The sequence below is a fragment of the Montipora capricornis genome, chromosome 3 (assembly GCF_036669925.1).
Source record: "Montipora capricornis isolate CH-2021 chromosome 3, ASM3666992v2, whole genome shotgun sequence".
Taxonomy (NCBI): domain Eukaryota; kingdom Metazoa; phylum Cnidaria; class Anthozoa; order Scleractinia; family Acroporidae; genus Montipora; species Montipora capricornis.
The window spans coordinates 18728092-18746825 of NC_090885.1; the positions used below are offsets into that span (position 1 = coordinate 18728092).

General features: G+C 40.2%; 1 protein-coding gene across 4 annotated transcripts in view; it reads right to left on the reverse strand.

Annotated features, from left to right (window-relative positions):
* LOC138040827 (proline-rich transmembrane protein 1-like) overlaps positions 1-18734 on the reverse strand; it is a 134819-nt gene that overhangs the window by 69313 nt on the left and 46772 nt on the right. For 2 of the 4 annotated variants that reach the window (XM_068886499.1, XM_068886497.1), the window contains exons 4-5: positions 17720-17848; positions 17340-17634 (exon numbers count right to left, since the gene is read on the reverse strand). The exons of the other annotated variants lie outside the window; for them this stretch is intronic. In XM_068886499.1, coding sequence (XP_068742600.1) covers positions 17485-17634; positions 17720-17848 — 279 coding nt within the window. In that variant the 3' untranslated portion in view covers positions 17340-17484. Of the gene's footprint in view, positions 1-17339; positions 17635-17719; positions 17849-18734 lie in introns of those variants that run through there. 4 annotated transcript variants of the gene reach the window in all.

Below are 18734 nucleotides of genomic sequence, written 5' to 3' on the forward strand. Positions count from 1 at the left end.
ATCTTTTAGAGTTCATAAGACAACGAGTTAGGAAGTCTCCACTTCGCACACAATTAACAACAACGTGTACAAGAAGTGACAAATGTAAATAAACTCTCTTAACCTAATTAAAAGTGAGACCTCCTTGATGAGAAATTATTTCCCTCAAGTCCTTCATTTATTTGAACTACTGGCCCCTTCATATTCGTTAAATATATCTAGCAAAATTCAATCATTTCCATAATATGCATACACCCCACTTGTACAGACACTTCACATAAATAGCTCCCATGACCTTTTCATTCAATTACTAACTACAGCTCGCGTGACACGCATCTACACAATCTCAGACAAAAATAAAGGGGACACTTCACGCTGCGTAGCAGATTACCCCTTCCCCCTATTCAATGTTGCAAAAAGAACGGCGTTTTTCCAGGAGCGCGACAGTTTTTACGCCATCAACATTGTCACGGGGGAGGGGGGTTCAAACATGCTTTGGTGTCACGATCTTTTTGACCGGGATTGTGTTGATTACAGAACTGTAGAAAGTTCTACAGAGATCTCGTTGCGGTTTGGGTGTAAAGATATGGATGTGCCACGTTTGTCCTCGCGTCATTTGGGTGAGTGCTCCTATGCTTTGGATGAGGAAAATGTGTCAAATTGTTGCCGAATATGTTCTGGAACATATTTTCTGTGTAGTTGCCGATGTATTTAGGGAGAGATTGCAACTGCACGATACAGGACTTAGCTGAAAGGCGATGAAAATGGTTTCTCGGCGGTGGATTGATAATAACACACGTGCTCGTGTGTATTATTTGAGTCAAGTTAAGGGAATGTCAATTCGAAAAACGGCAGTACATTGTAATGTTTCACGTGGAGTTGTTTGGAGAATAATCCAGCGACAGCGCGAGAAAGAATCTAACCGCAGTAAAAGCAAGACTTCAACTTTACAACGCGGACGTCCGAGAAAACTAACAGGTAGACAGGGGCGTTTACTTCTGAGATGCTTGGCCAAATTGCGCGATGAAGATGGCAATTTTACTGCACAACGTCTTATGGAGAGTGCTGGAATGTCAACCCATGCTGTGTCAGTGCGTACAGTTACGCGATTTTTAAATGCACATGGTTACTTTTATCTACAAGCAAGGAAAAAGGGTCTTCTCAAAAGACAAGACTGTGAAAAGAGAGTCGCTTTTGCGAAACACTACAAAAGACATTATGATAAGAAGTTTTGGACAGAAAAGGTGTCTTTTTATTTAGATGGTACGGCATTTGCGCACAAAACCAACCCATTAGAGCAAGCCTGTGCTCCAAAGGGCAGGATATGGAGAAAGAAATCGGAGGGATTTCACCTTGGATGCACTTCAAAGGGGTGTAAAGAGGGAACTGGTGGCCGAGTACTAAGATTAATGGTTGCTATTAGCTACGGAAAGGGAGTAATAGCGTGTGAGCCCTACGAGAGGATGTGTGGGGCGTATTTTGCGAATTTCATCGATACGAACTTTCCACGTATGTTTGAAGAGGCTGCCAAAGGAGGTGAACGCATTTTTATCCAAGATGGAGACCCATCGCAGAATTCGGCTGTAGCGAAGAGAGCCATGTCTCGAGTGCAGTGTAGAGTTATTAACGTGCCCGTGCGTTCTCCTGATATGCACTGCATTGAGAATGTATTTCACATCACGAGTAAAAAATTAAAAGAAGAGGCTAAAGTGAAGAGAATAACCAAAGAGTCATTCGGCGAGTTTAAGAAGAGAGTTATTACGACAATCAAAGCTATTCCCGTTGGCACAATAGATGAATTGATTGCTTCTACAGACAAGCGATTAGATGCTGTCATTACGAGTCGTGGACGTCGTATACGATATTAACAAACGATTTCTGTAGAACCAACAACTATCTTTTAATTATTACAAAGTTTCTAGAGAGACAAGCCGTATCACTGCAATATCAGGGCATATAACAGAGTACATTGGGATAACCTATGGTGACTGAACAGTGGACGACGCCATTCATGAGTTCTCTGTACTGTAATTTGTACTAGTCACTTCAATGGAAATTCACCCGCTAAGCTACAATATATGTTTTGTTACAAGGCCATAGTCTGTTTACAACAACGGTTATAATCATAAGCAACTCAAACATCCATATTCTTTGTCCTGTGTTCTTTAGCGTACGCGCCGTAACAGTGGGACCAAACAGGCGACTTATCATAAATCCGAATACGCTTAACCACCTACGATTAACCATTTGCATTCCTAATTTCCCGACAAGCCGAATTGTTGTACTGTCGTTTATGCCATTGAACAAAAATTGTCAACACAAAGTTTCAGTTCACTGCACTTTTGTGCGTATTTCTCCCCTTTCAGTGAAATGGTGAGTCTTGCAATTGGTTAACCGTGCTTTAGCATAATTAATCAGCTATGAAGTGCGGATTATTTATAATGACGGTTAACCACTTTGGCTGTTTGCAACACGAAGAGTTTTCAGGGTTGTACAGTTTTCAACTGAATAAACGATTTTACCTATTATGTAAAATAGTATCACAAGTAAACCGATCACTCTAAACGTCCTGCTCTTCAGTACTGACGCTATCAAATGGTTAATCGTGCGTCTATCAAATGGTTAATCGTTCCTTTGTTCCTTTATGTTGTTAATCGTTCGTCTACTTGGCACTTGTTTACCGTAGTTGCGAGTTTCGGAAGCAAACTTCATTTCATAGTGCCTTCACTGTTTACTAAAATCCGCCCTTTTTTAAGAAGGCCCGAGTATAAATTCCGCGAAACAACGAGAGCACGATGATAATTCGACCTGCTCCGACGGTGGAATCTGCGCATGAAGACGAAAAATACGCCAACGAACACGCATCATATCGCATTCGCGAGAGTCCAGTGCACCTCCGCGGAAATACACTATTTCATCTTTTGAGGTGCAAAACACGGGAGAATCTCTGGTGAACTCTATATCTTGCATGTAATGAGATTTGGGTGCAGCAAGATGAATTGGCTGACCTTCCAGCAGTAGAAGAAAGTCATGCCATGGGATAATTTTTTCAGACCAACGAAAATCGTTTAAAAAAATTACTTCGCACTGGTCAGCTCCCACCCAAGCAAAACTACCTGTCGCCGGGTTACAGAATGTATGGAAAATCTTATTGAGAGGATTGAGTAAAAAAGTTTTCCCACAATCTGCGGGCCCAACTAAAAGGAGATTTCTGTATTTACCGCGACCTCTTGACATTAAAGTTTTCACAGCATTGCAAAATTCATCCTCCGCAATGACATTTCGTTTCAGTATATCCTGTGCAAAAGAGACCCATCGTTTGTTACAACCAAGAGTACAATCCGCTTCTAACGCCGCCTGCAGTAGCTCCATTCGTGACTTTTTCTCCCTCTCAACTACGACAGGTGCTCTCTCAATATCCCACCCTATCTTAATAGCTTCATCAACTGCTTTATAACCCCGATTGGCAATGAATTCCGCCAAATCCCATTTACCTTCGCTCTTTTGCAACTTAGCCAGTGCTAGCAGTTCCATGCGCGAATGAATACCTCTGTCAACAGCAATCTGAGATACTTCGTAAGTAGAAAGACGAGGCTTTCTTTTCCGTTTGAAAGGTTTTTCACCTTTTCCCTTCGTAGCTTTACGCTTCTCACTCGCCTCTTGGGTTTGCGGTGCATTTCGCAAATCTGGATGACTGGCCGATTGTAAATAATTTTTGTCCTCTTTTGTTGCATATTTCCAGCCAGAATAATAGTTGGCGTGTGTGCTTGAAAAATTCAGTTTTACTCCATGTTTGTTATCTGCGTAATCGCGCACTTGCAACCAACGACGACTTCGATCCAATTTCACTACCATATGATAATGTTTTCCTCCGTCTTTATGCAGTTCCTCACTACAAACCCATTGCTTCACTTGACTTCGACATTTAGGATCAGCATTTTCAAAAGAATCGAGTACTATGAGAACAAATGACTCCCGAGAATCCACTATCTCGGAATTCGCCTGACTATATGTCACGAGGTACACACTTCTCAATTGCCTTCTACCAAGAACACCCCTTCCCTCCATAGATTATATCTCAGTGCCTAAAATGTACCCATTTCGACAAAAGAAGTATCACAACACCGTTACATTTTCAACTGTCTGAACAGAAATGATCTTTTAGAGTTCATAAGACAACGAGTTAGGAAGTCTCCACTTCGCACACAATTAACAACAACGTGTACAAGAAGTGACAAATGTAAATAAACTCTCTTAACCTAATTAAAAGTGAGACCTCCTTGATGAGAAATTATTTCCCTCAAGTCCTTCATTTATTTGAACTACTGGCCCCTTCATATTCGTTAAATATATATAGCAAAATTCAATCATTTCCATAATATGCATACACATCACTTGTACAGACACTTCACATAAATAGCTCCCATGACCTTTTCATTCAATTACTAACTACAGCTCGCGTGACACGCATCTACACAATCTCAGACAAAAATAAAGGGGACACTTCACGCTGCGTAGCAGATTACCCCTTCCCCCTATTCAATGTTGCAAAAAGAACGGCGTTTTTCCAGGAGCGCGACAGTTTTTACGCCATCAACATTGTCACGGGGGAGGGGGGTTCAAACATGCTTTGGTGTCACGATCTTTTTGACCGGGATTGTGTTGATTACAGAACTGTAGAAAGTTCTACAGAGATCTCGTTGCGGTTTGGGTGTAAAGATATGGATGTGTCACGTTTGTCCTCGCGTCATTTGGGTGAGTGCTCCTATGCTTTGGATGAGGAAAATGTGTCAAATTGTTGCCGAATATGTTCTGGAACATATTTTCTGTGTAGTTGCCGATGTATTTAGGGAGAGATTGCAACTGCACGATACAGGACTTAGCTGAAAGGTGATGAAAATGGTTTCTCGGCGGTGGATTGATAATAACACACGTGCTCGTGTGTATTATTTGAGTCAAGTTAAGGGAATGTCAATTCGAAAAACGGCAGTACATTGTGATGTTTCACGTGGAGTTGTTTGGAGAATAATCCAGCGACAGCGCGAGAAAGAATCTAACCGCAGTAAAAGCAAGACTTCAACTTTACAACGCGGACGTCCGAGAAAACTAACAGGTAGACAGGGGCGTTTACTTCTGAGATCCTTGGCCAAATTGCGCGATGAAGATGGCAATTTTACTGCACAACGTCTTATGGAGAGTGCTGGAATGTCAACCCATGCTGTGTCAGTGCGTACAGTTACGCGATTTTTAAATGCACATGGTTACTTTTATCTACAAGCAAGGAAAAAGGGTCTTCTCAAAAGACAAGACTATGAAAAGAGAGTCGCTTTTGCGAAACACTACAAAAGACATTATGATAAGAAGTTTTGGACAGAAAAGGTGTCTTTTTATTTAGATGGTACGGCATTTGCGCACAAAACCAACCCATTAGAGCAAGCCTGTGCTCCAAAGGGCAGGATATGGAGAAAGAAATCGGAGGGATTTCACCTTGGATGCACTTCAAAGGGTTGTAAAGAGGGAACTGGTGGCCGAGTACTAAGATTAATGGTTGCTATTAGCTACGGAAAGGGAGTAATAGCGTGTGAGCCCTACGAGAGGATGTGTGGGGCGTATTTTGCGAATTTCATCGATACGAACTTTCCACGTATGTTTGAAGAGGCTGCCAAAGGAGGTGAACGCATTTTTATCCAAGATGGAGACCCATCGCAGAATTCGGCTGTAGCGAAGAGAGCCATGTCTCGAGTGCAGTGTAGAGTTATTAACGTGCCAGTGCGTTCTCCTGATATGCACTGCATTGAGAATGTATTTCACATCACGAGTAAAAAATTAAAAGAAGAGGCTAAAGTGAAGAGAATAACCAAAGAGTCATTCGGCGAGTTTAAGAAGAGAGTTATTACGACAATCAAAGCTATTCCCGTTGGCACAATAGATGAATTGATTGCTTCTACAGACAAGCGATTAGATGCTGTCATTACGAGTCGTGGACGTCGTATACGATATTAACAAACGATTTCTGTAGAACCAACAACTATCTTTTAATTATTACAAAGTTTCTAGAGAGACAAGCCGTATCACTGCAATATCAGGGCATATAACAGAGTACATTGGGATAACCTATGGTGACTGAACAGTGGACGACGCCATTCATGAGTTCTCTGTACTGTAATTTGTACTAGTCACTTCAATGGAAATTCACCCGCTAAGCTACAATATATGTTTTGTTACAAGGCCATAGTCTGTTTACAACAACGGTTATAATCATAAGCAACTCAAACATCCATATTCTTTGTCCTGTGTTCTTTAGCGTACGCGCCGTAACAGTGGGACCAAACAGGCGACTTATCATAAATCCGAATACGCTTAACCACCTACGATTAACCATTTGCATTCCTAATTTCCCGACAAGCCGAATTGTTGTACTGTCGTTTATGCCATTGAACAAAAATTGTCAACACAAAGTTTCAGTTCACTGCACTTTTGTGCGTATTTCTCCCCTTTCGGTGAAATGGTGAGTCTTGCAATTGGTTAACCGTGCTTTAGCATAATTAATCAGCTATGAAGTGCGGATTATTTATAATGACGGTTAACCACTTTGGCTGTTTGCAACACGAAGAGTTTTCAGGGTTGTACAGTTTTCAACTGAATAAACGATTTTACCTATTATGTAAAATAGTATCACAAGTAAACCGATCACTCTAAACGTCCTGCTCTTCAGTACTGACGCTATCAAATGGTTAATCGTGCGTCTATCAAATGGTTAATCGTTCCTTTGTTCCTTTATGTTGTTAATCGTTCGTCTACTTGGCACTTGTTTACCGTAGTTGCGAGTTTCGGAAGCAAACTTCATTTCATAGTGCCTTCACTGTTTACTAAAATCCGCCCTTTTTTAAGAAGGCCCGAGTATAAATTCCGCGAAACAACGAGAGCACGATAATAATTCGACCTGCTCCGACGGTGGAATCTGCGCATGAAGACGAAAAATACGCCAACGAACACGCATCATATCGCATTCGCGAGAGTCCAGTGCACCTCCGCGGAAATACACTATTTCATCTTTTGAGGTGCAAAACACGGGAGAATCTCTGGTGAACTCTATATCTTGCATGTAATGAGATTTGGGTGCAGCAAGATGAATTGGCTGACCTTCCAGCAGTAGAAGAAAGTCATGCCATGGGATAATTTTTTCAGACCAACGAAAATCGTTTAAAAAAATTACTTCGCACTGGTCAGCTCCCACCCAAGCAAAACTACCTGTCGCCGGGTTACAGAATGTATGGAAAATCTTATTGAGAGGATTGAGTAAAAAAGTTTTCCCACAATCTGCGGGCCCAACTAAAAGGAGATTTCTGTATTTACCGCGACCTCTTGATATTAAAGTTTTCACAGCATTGCAAAATTCATCCTCCGCAATGACATTTCGTTTCAGTATATCCTGTGCAAAAGAGACCCATCGTTTGTTACAACCAAGAGTACAATCCGCTTCTAACGCCGCCTGCAGTAGCTTCATTCGTGACTTTTTCTCCCTCTCAACTACGACAGGTGCTCTCTCGATATCCCACCCTATCTTAATAGCCTCATCAACTGCTTTATAACCCCGATTGGCAATGAATTCCGCCAAATCCCATTTACCTTCGCTCTTTTGCAACTTAGCCAGTGCTAGCAGTTCCATGCGCGAATGAATACCTCTGTCAACAGCAATCTGAGATACTTCGTAAGTAGAAAGACGAGGCTTTCTTTTCCGTTTGAAAGGTTTTTCACCTTTTCCCTTCGTAGCTTTACGCTTCTCACTCGCCTCTTGGGTTTGCGGTGCATTTCGCAAATCTGGATGACTGGCCGATTGTAAATAATTTTTGTCCTCTTTTGTTGCATATTTCCAGCCAGAATAATAGTTGGCGTGTGTGCTTGAAAAATTCAGTTTTACTCCATGTTTGTTATCTGCGTAATCGCGCACTTGCAACCAACGACGACTTCGATCCAATTTCACTACCATATGATAATGTTTTCCTCCGTCTTTATGCAGTTCCTCACTACAAACCCATTGCTTCACTTGACTTCGACATTTAGGATCAGCATTTTCAAAAGAATCGAGTACTATGAGAACAAATGACTCCCGAGAATCCACTATCTCGGAATTCGCCTGACTATATGTCACGAGGTACACACTTCTCAATTGCCTTCTACCAAGAACACCCCTTCCCTCCATAGATTATATCTCAGTGCCTAAAATGTACCCATTTCGACAAAAGAAGTATCACAACACCGTTACATTTTCAACTGTTTGAACAGAAATGATCTTTTAGAGTTCATAAGACAACGAGTTAGGAAGTCTCCACCTCGCACACAATTAACAACAACGTGTACAAGAAGTGACAAATGTAAATAAACTCACTTAACCTAATTAAAAGTGAGACCTCCTTGATGAGAAATTATTTCCCTCAAGTCCTTCATTTATTTGAACTACTGGCCCCTTCATATTCGTTAAATATATATAGCAAAATTCAATCATTTCCATAATATGCATACACCCCACTTGTACAGACACTTCACATAAATAGCTCCCATGACCTTTTCATTCAATTACTAACTACAGCTCGCGTGACACGCAGCTACACACTGTGTTGATTACAGAACTGTAGAAAGTTCTACAGAGATCTCGTTGCGGTTTGGTTGTAAAGATATGGATGTGCCACGTTTGTCCTCGCGTCATTTGGGTGAGTGCTCCTATGCTTTGGATGAGGAATATGTGTCTAATTGTTGCCGAATATGTTCTGGAACATGTTTTCTGTGTAGTTGCAGATGTATTTAGGGAGAGATTGCAACTGCACGATACAGGACTTAGCTGAAAGGTGATGAAAATGGTTTCTCGGCGGTGGATTGATAATAACACACGTGCTCGTGTGTATTATTTGAGTCAAGTTAAGGGAATGTCAATTCGAAAAACGGCAGTACATTGTAATGTTTCAAGTGGAGTTTTTTGGAGAATAATCCAGCGACAGCGCGAGAAAGAATCTAACCGCAGTAAAAGCAAGACTTCAACTTTACAACGCGGACGTCCGAGAAAACTAACAGGTAGACAGGGGCGTTTACTTCTGAGATGCTTGGCCAAATTGCGCGATGAAGATGGCAATTTTACTGCACAACGTCTTATGGAGAGTGCTGGAATGTCAACCCATGCTGTGTCAGTGCGTACAGTCACGCGATTTTTAAATGCACATGGTTACTTTTATCTACAAGCAAGGAAAAAGGGTCTTCTCAAAAGACAAGACTATGAAAAGAGAGTCGCTTTTGCGAAACACTACAAAAGACATTATGATAAGAAGTTTTGGACAGAAAAGGTGTCTTTTTATTTAGATGGTACGGCATTTGCGCACAAAACCAACCCATTAGAGCAAGCCTGTGCTCCAAAGGGCAGGATATGGAGAAAGAAATCGGAGGGATTTCACCTTGGATGCACTTCAAAGGGGTGTAAAGAGGGAACTGGTGGCCGAGTACTAAGATTAATGGTTGCTATTAGCTACGGAAAGGGAGTAATAGCGTGTGAGCCCTACGAGAGGATGTGTGGGGCGTATTTTGCGAATTTCATCGATACGAACTTTCCACGTATGTTTGAAGAGGCTGCCAAAGGAGGTGAACGCATTTTTATCCAAGATGGAGACCCATCGCAGAATTCGGCTGTAGCGAAGAGAGCCATGTCTCGAGTGCAGTGTAGAGTTATTAACGTGCCAGTGCGTTCTCCTGATATGCACTGCATTGAGAATGTATTTCACATCACGAGTAAAAAATTAAAAGAAGAGGCTAAAGTGAAGAGAATAACCAAAGAGTCATTCGGCGAGTTTAAGAAGAGAGTTATTACGACAATCAAAGCTATTCCCGTTGGCACAATAGATGAATTGATTGCTTCTACAGACAAGCGATTAGATGCTGTCATTACGAGTCGTGGACGTCGTATACGATATTAACAAACAATTTCTGTAGAACCAACAACTATCTTTTAATTATTTCAAAGTTTCTAGAGAGACAAGCCGTATCACTGCAATATCAGGGCATATAACAGAGTACATTGGGATAACCTATGGTGACTGAACAGTGGACGACGCCATTCATGAGTTCTCTGTACTGTAATTTGTACTAGTCACTTCAATGGAAATTCACCCGCTAAGCTACAATATATGTTTTGTTACAAGGCCATAGTCTGTTTACAACAACGGTTATAATCATAAGCAACTCAAACATCCATATTCTTTGTCCTGTGTTCTTTAGCGTACGCGCCGTAACAGTGGGACCAAACAGGCGACTTATCATAAATCCGAATACGCTTAACCACCTACGATTAACCATTTGCATTCCTAATTTCCCGACAAGCCGAATTGTTGTACTGTCGTTTATGCCATTGAACAAAAATTGTCAACACAAAGTTTCAGTTCATTGCACTTTTGTGCGTATTTCTCCCCTTTCAGTGAAATGGTGAGTCTTGCAATTGGTTAACCGTGCTTTAGCATAATTAATCAGCTATGAAGTGCGGATTATTTATAATGACGGTTAACCACTTTGGCTGTTTGCAACACGAAGAGTTTTCAGGGTTGTACAGTTTTCAACTGAATAAACGATTTTACCTATTATGTAAAATAGTATCACAAGTAAACCGATCACTCTAAACGTCCTGCTCTTCAGTACTGACGCTATCAAATGGTTAATCGTGCGTCTATCAAATGGTTAATCGTTCCTTTGTTCCTTTATGTTGTTAATCGTTCGTCTACTTGGCACTTGTTTACCGTAGTTGCGAGTTTCGGAAGCAAACTTCATTTCATAGTGCCTTCACTGTTTACTAAAATCCGCCCTTTTTTAAGAAGGCCCGAGTATAAATTCCGCGAAACAACGAGAGCACGATAATAATTCGACCTGCTCCGACGGTGGAATCTGCGCATGAAGACGAAAAATACGCCAACGAACACGCATCATATCGCATTCGCGAGAGTCCAGTGCACCTCCGCGGAAATACACTATTTCATCTTTTGAGGTGCAAAACACGGGAGAATCTCTGGTGAACTCTATATCTTGCATGTAATGAGATTTGGGTGCAGCAAGATGAATTGGCTGACCTTCCAGCAGTAGAAGAAAGTCATGCCATGGGATAATTTTTTCAGACCAACGAAAATCGTTTAAAAAAATTACTTCGCACTGGTCAGCTCCCACCCAAGCAAAACTACCTGTCGCCGGGTTACAGAATGTATGGAAAATCTTATTGAGAGGATTGAGTAAAAAAGTTTTCCCACAATCTGCGGGCCCAACTAAAAGGAGATTTCTGTATTTACCGCGACCTCTTGATATTAAAGTTTTCACAGCATTGCAAAATTCATCCTCCGCAATGACATTTCGTTTCAGTATATCCTGTGCAAAAGAGACCCATCGTTTGTTACAACCAAGAGTACAATCCGCTTCTAACGCCGCCTGCAGTAGCTCCATTCGTGACTTTTTCTCCCTCTCAACTACGACAGGTGCTCTCTCAATATCCCACCCTATCTTAATAGCTTCATCAACTGCTTTATAACCCCGATTGGCAATGAATTCCGCCAAATCCGATTTACCTTCGCTCTTTTGCAACTTAGCCAGTGCTAGCAGTTCCATGCGCGAATGAATACCTCTGTCAACAGCAATCTGAGATACTTCGTAAGTAGAAAGACGAGGCTTTCTTTTCCGTTTGAAAGGTTTTTCACCTTTTCCCTTCGTAGCTTTACGCTTCTCACTCGCCTCTTGGGTTTGCGGTGCATTTCGCAAATCTGGATGACTGGCCGATTGCAAATAATTTTTGTCCTCTTTTGTTGCATATTTCCAGCCAGAATAATAGTTGGCGTGTGTGCTTGAAAAATTCAGTTTTACTCCATGTTTGTTATCTGCGTAATCGCGCACTTGCAACCAACGACGACTTCGATCCAATTTCACTACCATATGATAATGTTTTCCTCCGTCTTTATGCAGTTCCTCACTACAAACCCATTGCTTCACTTGACTTCGACATTTAGGATCAGCATTTTCAAAAGAATCGAGTACTATGAGAACAAATGACTCCCGAGAATCCACTATCTCGGAATTCGCCTGACTATATGTCACGAGGTACACACTTCTCAATTGCCTTCTACCAAGAACACCCCTTCCCTCCATAGATTATATCTCAGTGCCTAAAATGTACCCATTTCGACAAAAGAAGTATCACAACACCGTTACATTTTCAACTGTTTGAACAGAAATGATCTTTTAGAGTTCATAAGACAACGAGTTAGGAAGTCTCCACTTCGCACACAATTAACAACAACGTGTACAAGAAGTGACAAATGTAAATAAACTCTCTTAACCTAATTAAAAGTGAGACCTCCTTGATGAGAAATTATTTCCCTCAAGTCCTTCATTTATTTGAACTACTGGCCCCTTCATATTCGTTAAATATATATAGCAAAATTCAATCATTTCCATAATATGCATACACATCACTTGTACAGACACTTCACATAAATAGCTCCCATGACCTTTTCATTCAATTACTAACTACAGCTCGCGTGACACGCATCTACACAATCTCAGACAAAAATAAAGGGGACACTTCACGCTGCGTAGCAGATTACCCCTTCCCCCTATTCAATGTTGCAAAAAGAACGGCGTTTTTCCAAGAGCCCGACAGTTTTTACGCCATCAACATTGTCACGGGGGAGGGGGGTTCAAACATGCTTTGGTGTCACGATCTTTTTGACCGGGATTGCAATCTCAGACAAAAATAAAGGGGACACCTCACGCTGAGTAGCAGATTACCCCTTCCCCCTATTCAATGTTGCAAAGAGAACGGCGTTTTTCCAGGAGCGCGACAGTTTTTACGCCATCAACATTGTCACGGGGGAGGGGGGTTCAAACATGCTTTGGTGTCACGATCTTTTTGACCGGGATTGTCCGTCAGACAAAAATTAATAGTGGTCTTGAGATTAAGATTGTTTAAGCAGCACTGGAGCTGTAATAATAGTACAATGATGTCCAAATGCTATGAAAGTGAACCATACAAAAACTTCGGAAGCAACTAGTAGTACATGCGTGTGTTTTGTGATTGGGTCCCCATTGCACAACAGTTGGAAAAACCATTGGACAACCCATTGGCATTATTCGTTTTTTCTTGCTAGCCTGTTGAAGATGTTGAGAAAGGCTGTTGGAAAAAAATTATGTTGGAAAAACCCATCGAGAAAGTTCGCAGAAGGTATTGTAGGTGTTGAGAGTAAACAGTTTGTCATAGGAAAACCTTACGTACAGTACTACTGTAATTTTGGCCAAATTAATGTTGTTCAATGCTTGGTGATTAAGTTATGGATTGACTTACCAGAAGCTCATTGAAGTTGGGTACTAGAGCATACATGTTCTTTTCTTCTTATTTCAGTGGGCACCAAAAATCTGTTATACATCGTTATTTAACAATTATTCCATGAGCGCGCGATGGATATGAGATGGTAAATAGCCAATGAGGCGCGTTGCGCCGAGTTGGCTATAACCAGTCTCATATCCAACAAGCGCGAATGGAATGATTGTTTTATTAAATTCCTTAAACTCCAAAAACTTGGAAATACGAAATGCAAGCGAAATAGAAAAAACCTGATGAAGATGCGATGTTGTGTAATAGGTTTGTGGTCAGACAGACGTAGGCTCATCGCAAAAACATTTCTTGCCTTTTTGCGTACTTCTAAACGTCGGAATTGATCCAAAGTTTGTACAAAAAAAGTTTTTTTCATTTTTGGCTTTATTTAGAGAGAAATTTCTCTTTCTAGCAAAAAGGTTTTTAGCTTAGCAACGCTTAGCGCAATCATTTACCATATAAGGTCAAACTAAGGTATAGGAGCTGATAACCGAGATTGAGTGAACCAATCAGAGCACGCGAAATGCATTATCCGAGGTTGAAAATTTAATAGATGACAATATACAACAAGTACACCATGTTATTATCATACATGATACTGATGAAATAGCGGGTACTAAGATTTTCCTTTGCCCAAAAGTCATATTCTTCACCGTGTGCAGTGAAGATATTATTTTTATCTTTCACATGTGAAGATATAGGTGTCGTCATGGTAAAACAATTAACCAATAAAAAGTGAGCTTCCCCTTCCTGGTGGGATACTTTTGTCCTGACATACAATTTTTCTCTACTACATGACATTCTCATGATTAGTTTTATGTTACTCAACATGTCACATGGCTCGAAATTAACGAAAAAATCCAGTCGCAATTTTGCGCCAAGGTATGTAAATTTAAGAAAATTCACGGCGAGAAACAAACTAATTATGTCATGTCTTTATTTATTTTAGCAAAGTGGCAACTGCTAACCCTTTTGTTTCAAAAGAGCGAAGGTGAAAAAGTCCCAAATTTGCAACTTCTCCAGATAGTTTAGTCGCAAGGGAACAAAATTAAGTGGCAATTTTGAGCCCTGTCTTTAAGAGTGTTTTAGCGGTAGACTTTTTCACTTTTTCGCCGTTTTGGAAATGAATAAAGCAAGTTCTTTTAAATCCGGACATTTCATCAGTATCAATATATAAACAGAACATAACGTGGCCATGCAGGGATACGAATTAATTTTCATCTTCACGTGCTGTTAGCATCTTGCACTGGTTCACTGCGCTCACTCATGAGAGATACTATGGGCACTCCAAAGATAAAATTGATATCATCACGCAGCTAGCCATGTAATATCTTCTATTTATTTTAGTGCACTTTATGTGGCTGTGCCATAATGTTTTTTTGCTCTGTTGCACATTTTTTCTTCCATAGGTACATGACAAGGACGTGATTGGGGTAGAACATCATCCACACAACAATTTGATTTCCACATATAGTGAAGATGTACAGCTTAAATTATGGCAGCCTTATCAGGAAAGCTTTCTTCAAAGGGAACAAAGTCCGGCTAGAGAATCGTCCTTTTAGGCTTTCCCTCAAGGACATGACTGTACATGACAAAGAAATTAGGATTGGAACAGAAAACGATTTCTTGTTCCATGTTCACTTGTACACACAAGATCAGTATGTACAAGCTGTTGCAGTTGTTGAACTGTATTGTGACAGTAGTTTTTACTGCTGAATTTTGCCAACTTACAGGACGGTTATCAATGTTGATTGTCAAACGTAGGAAGAGTTGTGTGAAACAAAAAGACTGAACATCTCGTAAGCTCCCACATTGTATCATGGTAATGTCTTAACACAAAGCAGACATTAATTTTGCCAGGTTCCTCTATAAGTTGAGGTAAATACAGGACGCTGACGCCAACTTTGTTGACTTCTCTCTCTTCTTAGCTATGATTGCTTCAAAACATCAGTTATCCTTTTTTAAAAAGAAAAAACGTTAAGACATCCACCATACGGAGGATAACGTTTTAAGTAACGTTGGGCTCAAAATGTTAGTGTCATTGTGTATTTTAACCCCATAGATAATACATTCCATTTTCTGTGATATTGTTATTTGGTTTTCAAGAGACAAGTGGCTACTGCTAAAGAATTTACTGACTTTCTTTTTTTAGATATGCTTGGAACTCATACATCTAAGCATGTTTTCCCATGAAAATAATGTTTCGTGCTAGTTTATACCTGCACGTTATCAACCTACATTATAAAGTGTATGACACATTTAACATAAATTTTCTAACAAAATAACGTTTCTACTGTAACATTTTTTTAGTTCGTTCTTGAGTGCACAGTAAATCTTTGTAAATGTGGTTGCCTATTCAGTACTAATTAAAGTACAGTGAGTTTTTATCGGAGGGGACTGAGATCCGATGTTATCTTTCACCCCATGAAGAGGCCTGATTGATGTCACAGTAAAGTTGCCTGGTGTTTGACAGAGTAAACTCTGATCATTCAGTATCACTCTTAAAAGGGAAAGGGTTAGTGCAAGTCTATGTGAAGTGAACATTAGCAGGCTTGCAATGCATTTAATGCATTGAACCTATGGGAGCCTTGAAGATGTTATTTTTACATCTCATTAAAAGGAAAGAATACTTGGAAGTGAGTATCCAAAGGAGTCTTGTGGTAGCTTTTATCACCCCTGATGAAGACACCAGCACAAACGGTCAAAACATGAGGTCTTGCAGTTAACGTACTTTGTGAGTTATATGTACATTCAATTACACAAACCATGTCTGACTTGCAGTTATACTTGAATGAAGATGCCACCTCAGCTGCAAGCAAAATGACTTCTTGAGAGTGGTGTATGAGGGCATGCAAGCAAGCAAAAACAGCCTGACGTTATCAGACCTTTTCAGAATATTATTGCAATTTGCTGATGTAACAGCTTACATCGTAACATGTATTTTGCATTCCACAGGATGCTTGATCGAAGCATTCTTAAACAAAAAGCTATTTATAGTATAATAAGTAATACCTTAAAAAACAAGTACAGTATGTTCCAGTCAAAAGAGATGCATTTGTTTATTCTACCATAACTGCACTGCTGCATCACAACTACATGGGAAAAAAATACAGGAGCATTTAATCAAGTAAACAAGAATGCATTGCACTTGCATTCATTCTGGAATCACATACATCACCTAGAGTATTACCTAATGATATATCGTGCTGGTAACACCAGCAGAGATTCCTAAGGTAAAAAATGTTCCATAAAACTGCCATGGAAGATATTTTGTGATGCTGATTTCAACAAAATTATCTAGAGACGTTGAAATAATCAAGTGCAAAATGTCATCACTACTGATTAGAAACGTTTTCGAGTGGAATGTTGTTAACGCATTGACGAGTACACTTTAAAATCTATTAAGACTCGCTCCTAGGAGCGAGTGGGTTAAAGTACTAACTTAAAGGTAACTTAAAGTGCTACTATGACCAAAAATCAAAACTGTCTATGTAAACTGAACACAAAGTGACGGAAGTTTTATACCTTCATTTAAAAAAGACACCTGTTTATTTTTGAGTGAAATCCTCCTTATTAATGGTCCGCCATTACTAATTCAAAATCTTGAGAGAGCTGGATTGAGGATAAGATGACGTCAAAGACTCGCTAGTTTAAAAATGCAATTGGTGTGCACGCGCCTAAAACTAATTATTTTGCAGCATGGGAGTTTCGAGCTTTCAGACTTTTAAACTCGTGTTTTGCATGTATAATAATCTGCGTTTACATGCTGCAGTTTTAACCTGGTGAGTGTTTCCTGTCATCTTATCATCAATCCAACCCTCTGAGGTCCAATCGGTTGGTCTTGAACATGAGTAATGGCGGCCGTGAAATCAAAAACTTGCACTCAAAGCAAACAGCCTTTGGATAAAATTCGAAGCACAAAATTTTGCCAGTCAGGTGTGAAGGAAAAAAGGAAGTGAATCTTTTTATTATAGTAATAGTAGCACTTTAATTGATGGTCAACAAGACACCAACTTTTGTAATACATACTAGTCAAATGGTACCCACAAGAATCTAAAGGCAAGTTAGTTAAACCTAATTTTCTATACTTCAGCATTATTCCATTGGACTCTAATTCAAAATTACAGAGCAGAATACACTGCAAAACGGACAATCATAGAGACCACAATGATAATAAGCCCAAACACTATTGCGATGTTGGCTAACTTCCTCGTCTCCATACTCAATTGGTTGGCAGTTACCATGTCTCCTTGGAAAATTGCATCTCTAGTCTAGGTATGAAACAAACGAAAGTCTCAATATTTGGACAGCAATACTAAAAAAGAAATGCCTTGTTTCATGAAATGTGAAACACACCTGACATGACTTCAATATAGCACAAATTCCTATTGGCCAGCAGCAAAACAAACAGGCAAACCAGGACAACACACAGTGGTCAGGTGGGGCAACCTGTGGAGCAAGAATGACACCTGGTCCGCCCTGTTGCTGTGGAGTCAAAGTGAGAAATGTTGGTTAAAGGTAGGAAATAACTGTGCTCAAAAGTAGGGAACTCAATCTTTAAAGGCTGCATGTCTGCAAGATTTTGTACTTGCTGCAAGCCGCCAGGCACGCAGCGACACTAACCTTGCCGACCACTTTCTTGGGCATGGTTTACCTGTCGTACTGGATCTTCGCCAGATTTCATAAGCGAGTGGGTGGGCTCGTGCTCAGCACAAGACTTGGATGATTGTCAGAAAGTTTGGGGTCACTATTTTCGGATTATCATTAGAATAGTTTTGCTCCCATGCTGGTTTCGTACATCCCTGCACAGTGTTGAGTTGTAATCACCCTTCATGAATCCTTACTTTAACTTGAATGGTTTTAGGTCATTTTGAGGAAACACTGCTCCACTTGGTTTCCTTTCTATTCTGAAAGAATTTTCAATGTTAACCCATTAATCTCTGAAGCCACCCCAAGTAAAATTGTCTGGCATTAAACAGAGTCGAGTCTTAAGTCTCTCTCTCAGGACTGAAAAGCTGAAAATGAAAATGTATTATACATGTACTTTACAAGCCTAGAGTAATTATAAATTGTTTGGTAACTATGAAATGATATATGAAATGGATCATATACGAACTGCGGATATGAAATCAAGTGAAGCTATGATCCTCACAGTTATGAACGCAATTTTTGCAATTGCGTAAAGAAGCCAGAAAAATTCAGGACTTCAACGGGATTTGAACCAACGCTCTAACCAACTGAGCTATGAAGCCACTGACGTTGGGAGCTGGTCATTTGTGGGTTCTAATGTTCCCGTGAGAAATGAATCAACGATAAAATCATATATGAAATGGATCATATATGAACTGCAGATATGAAATCAAGGCTTCTT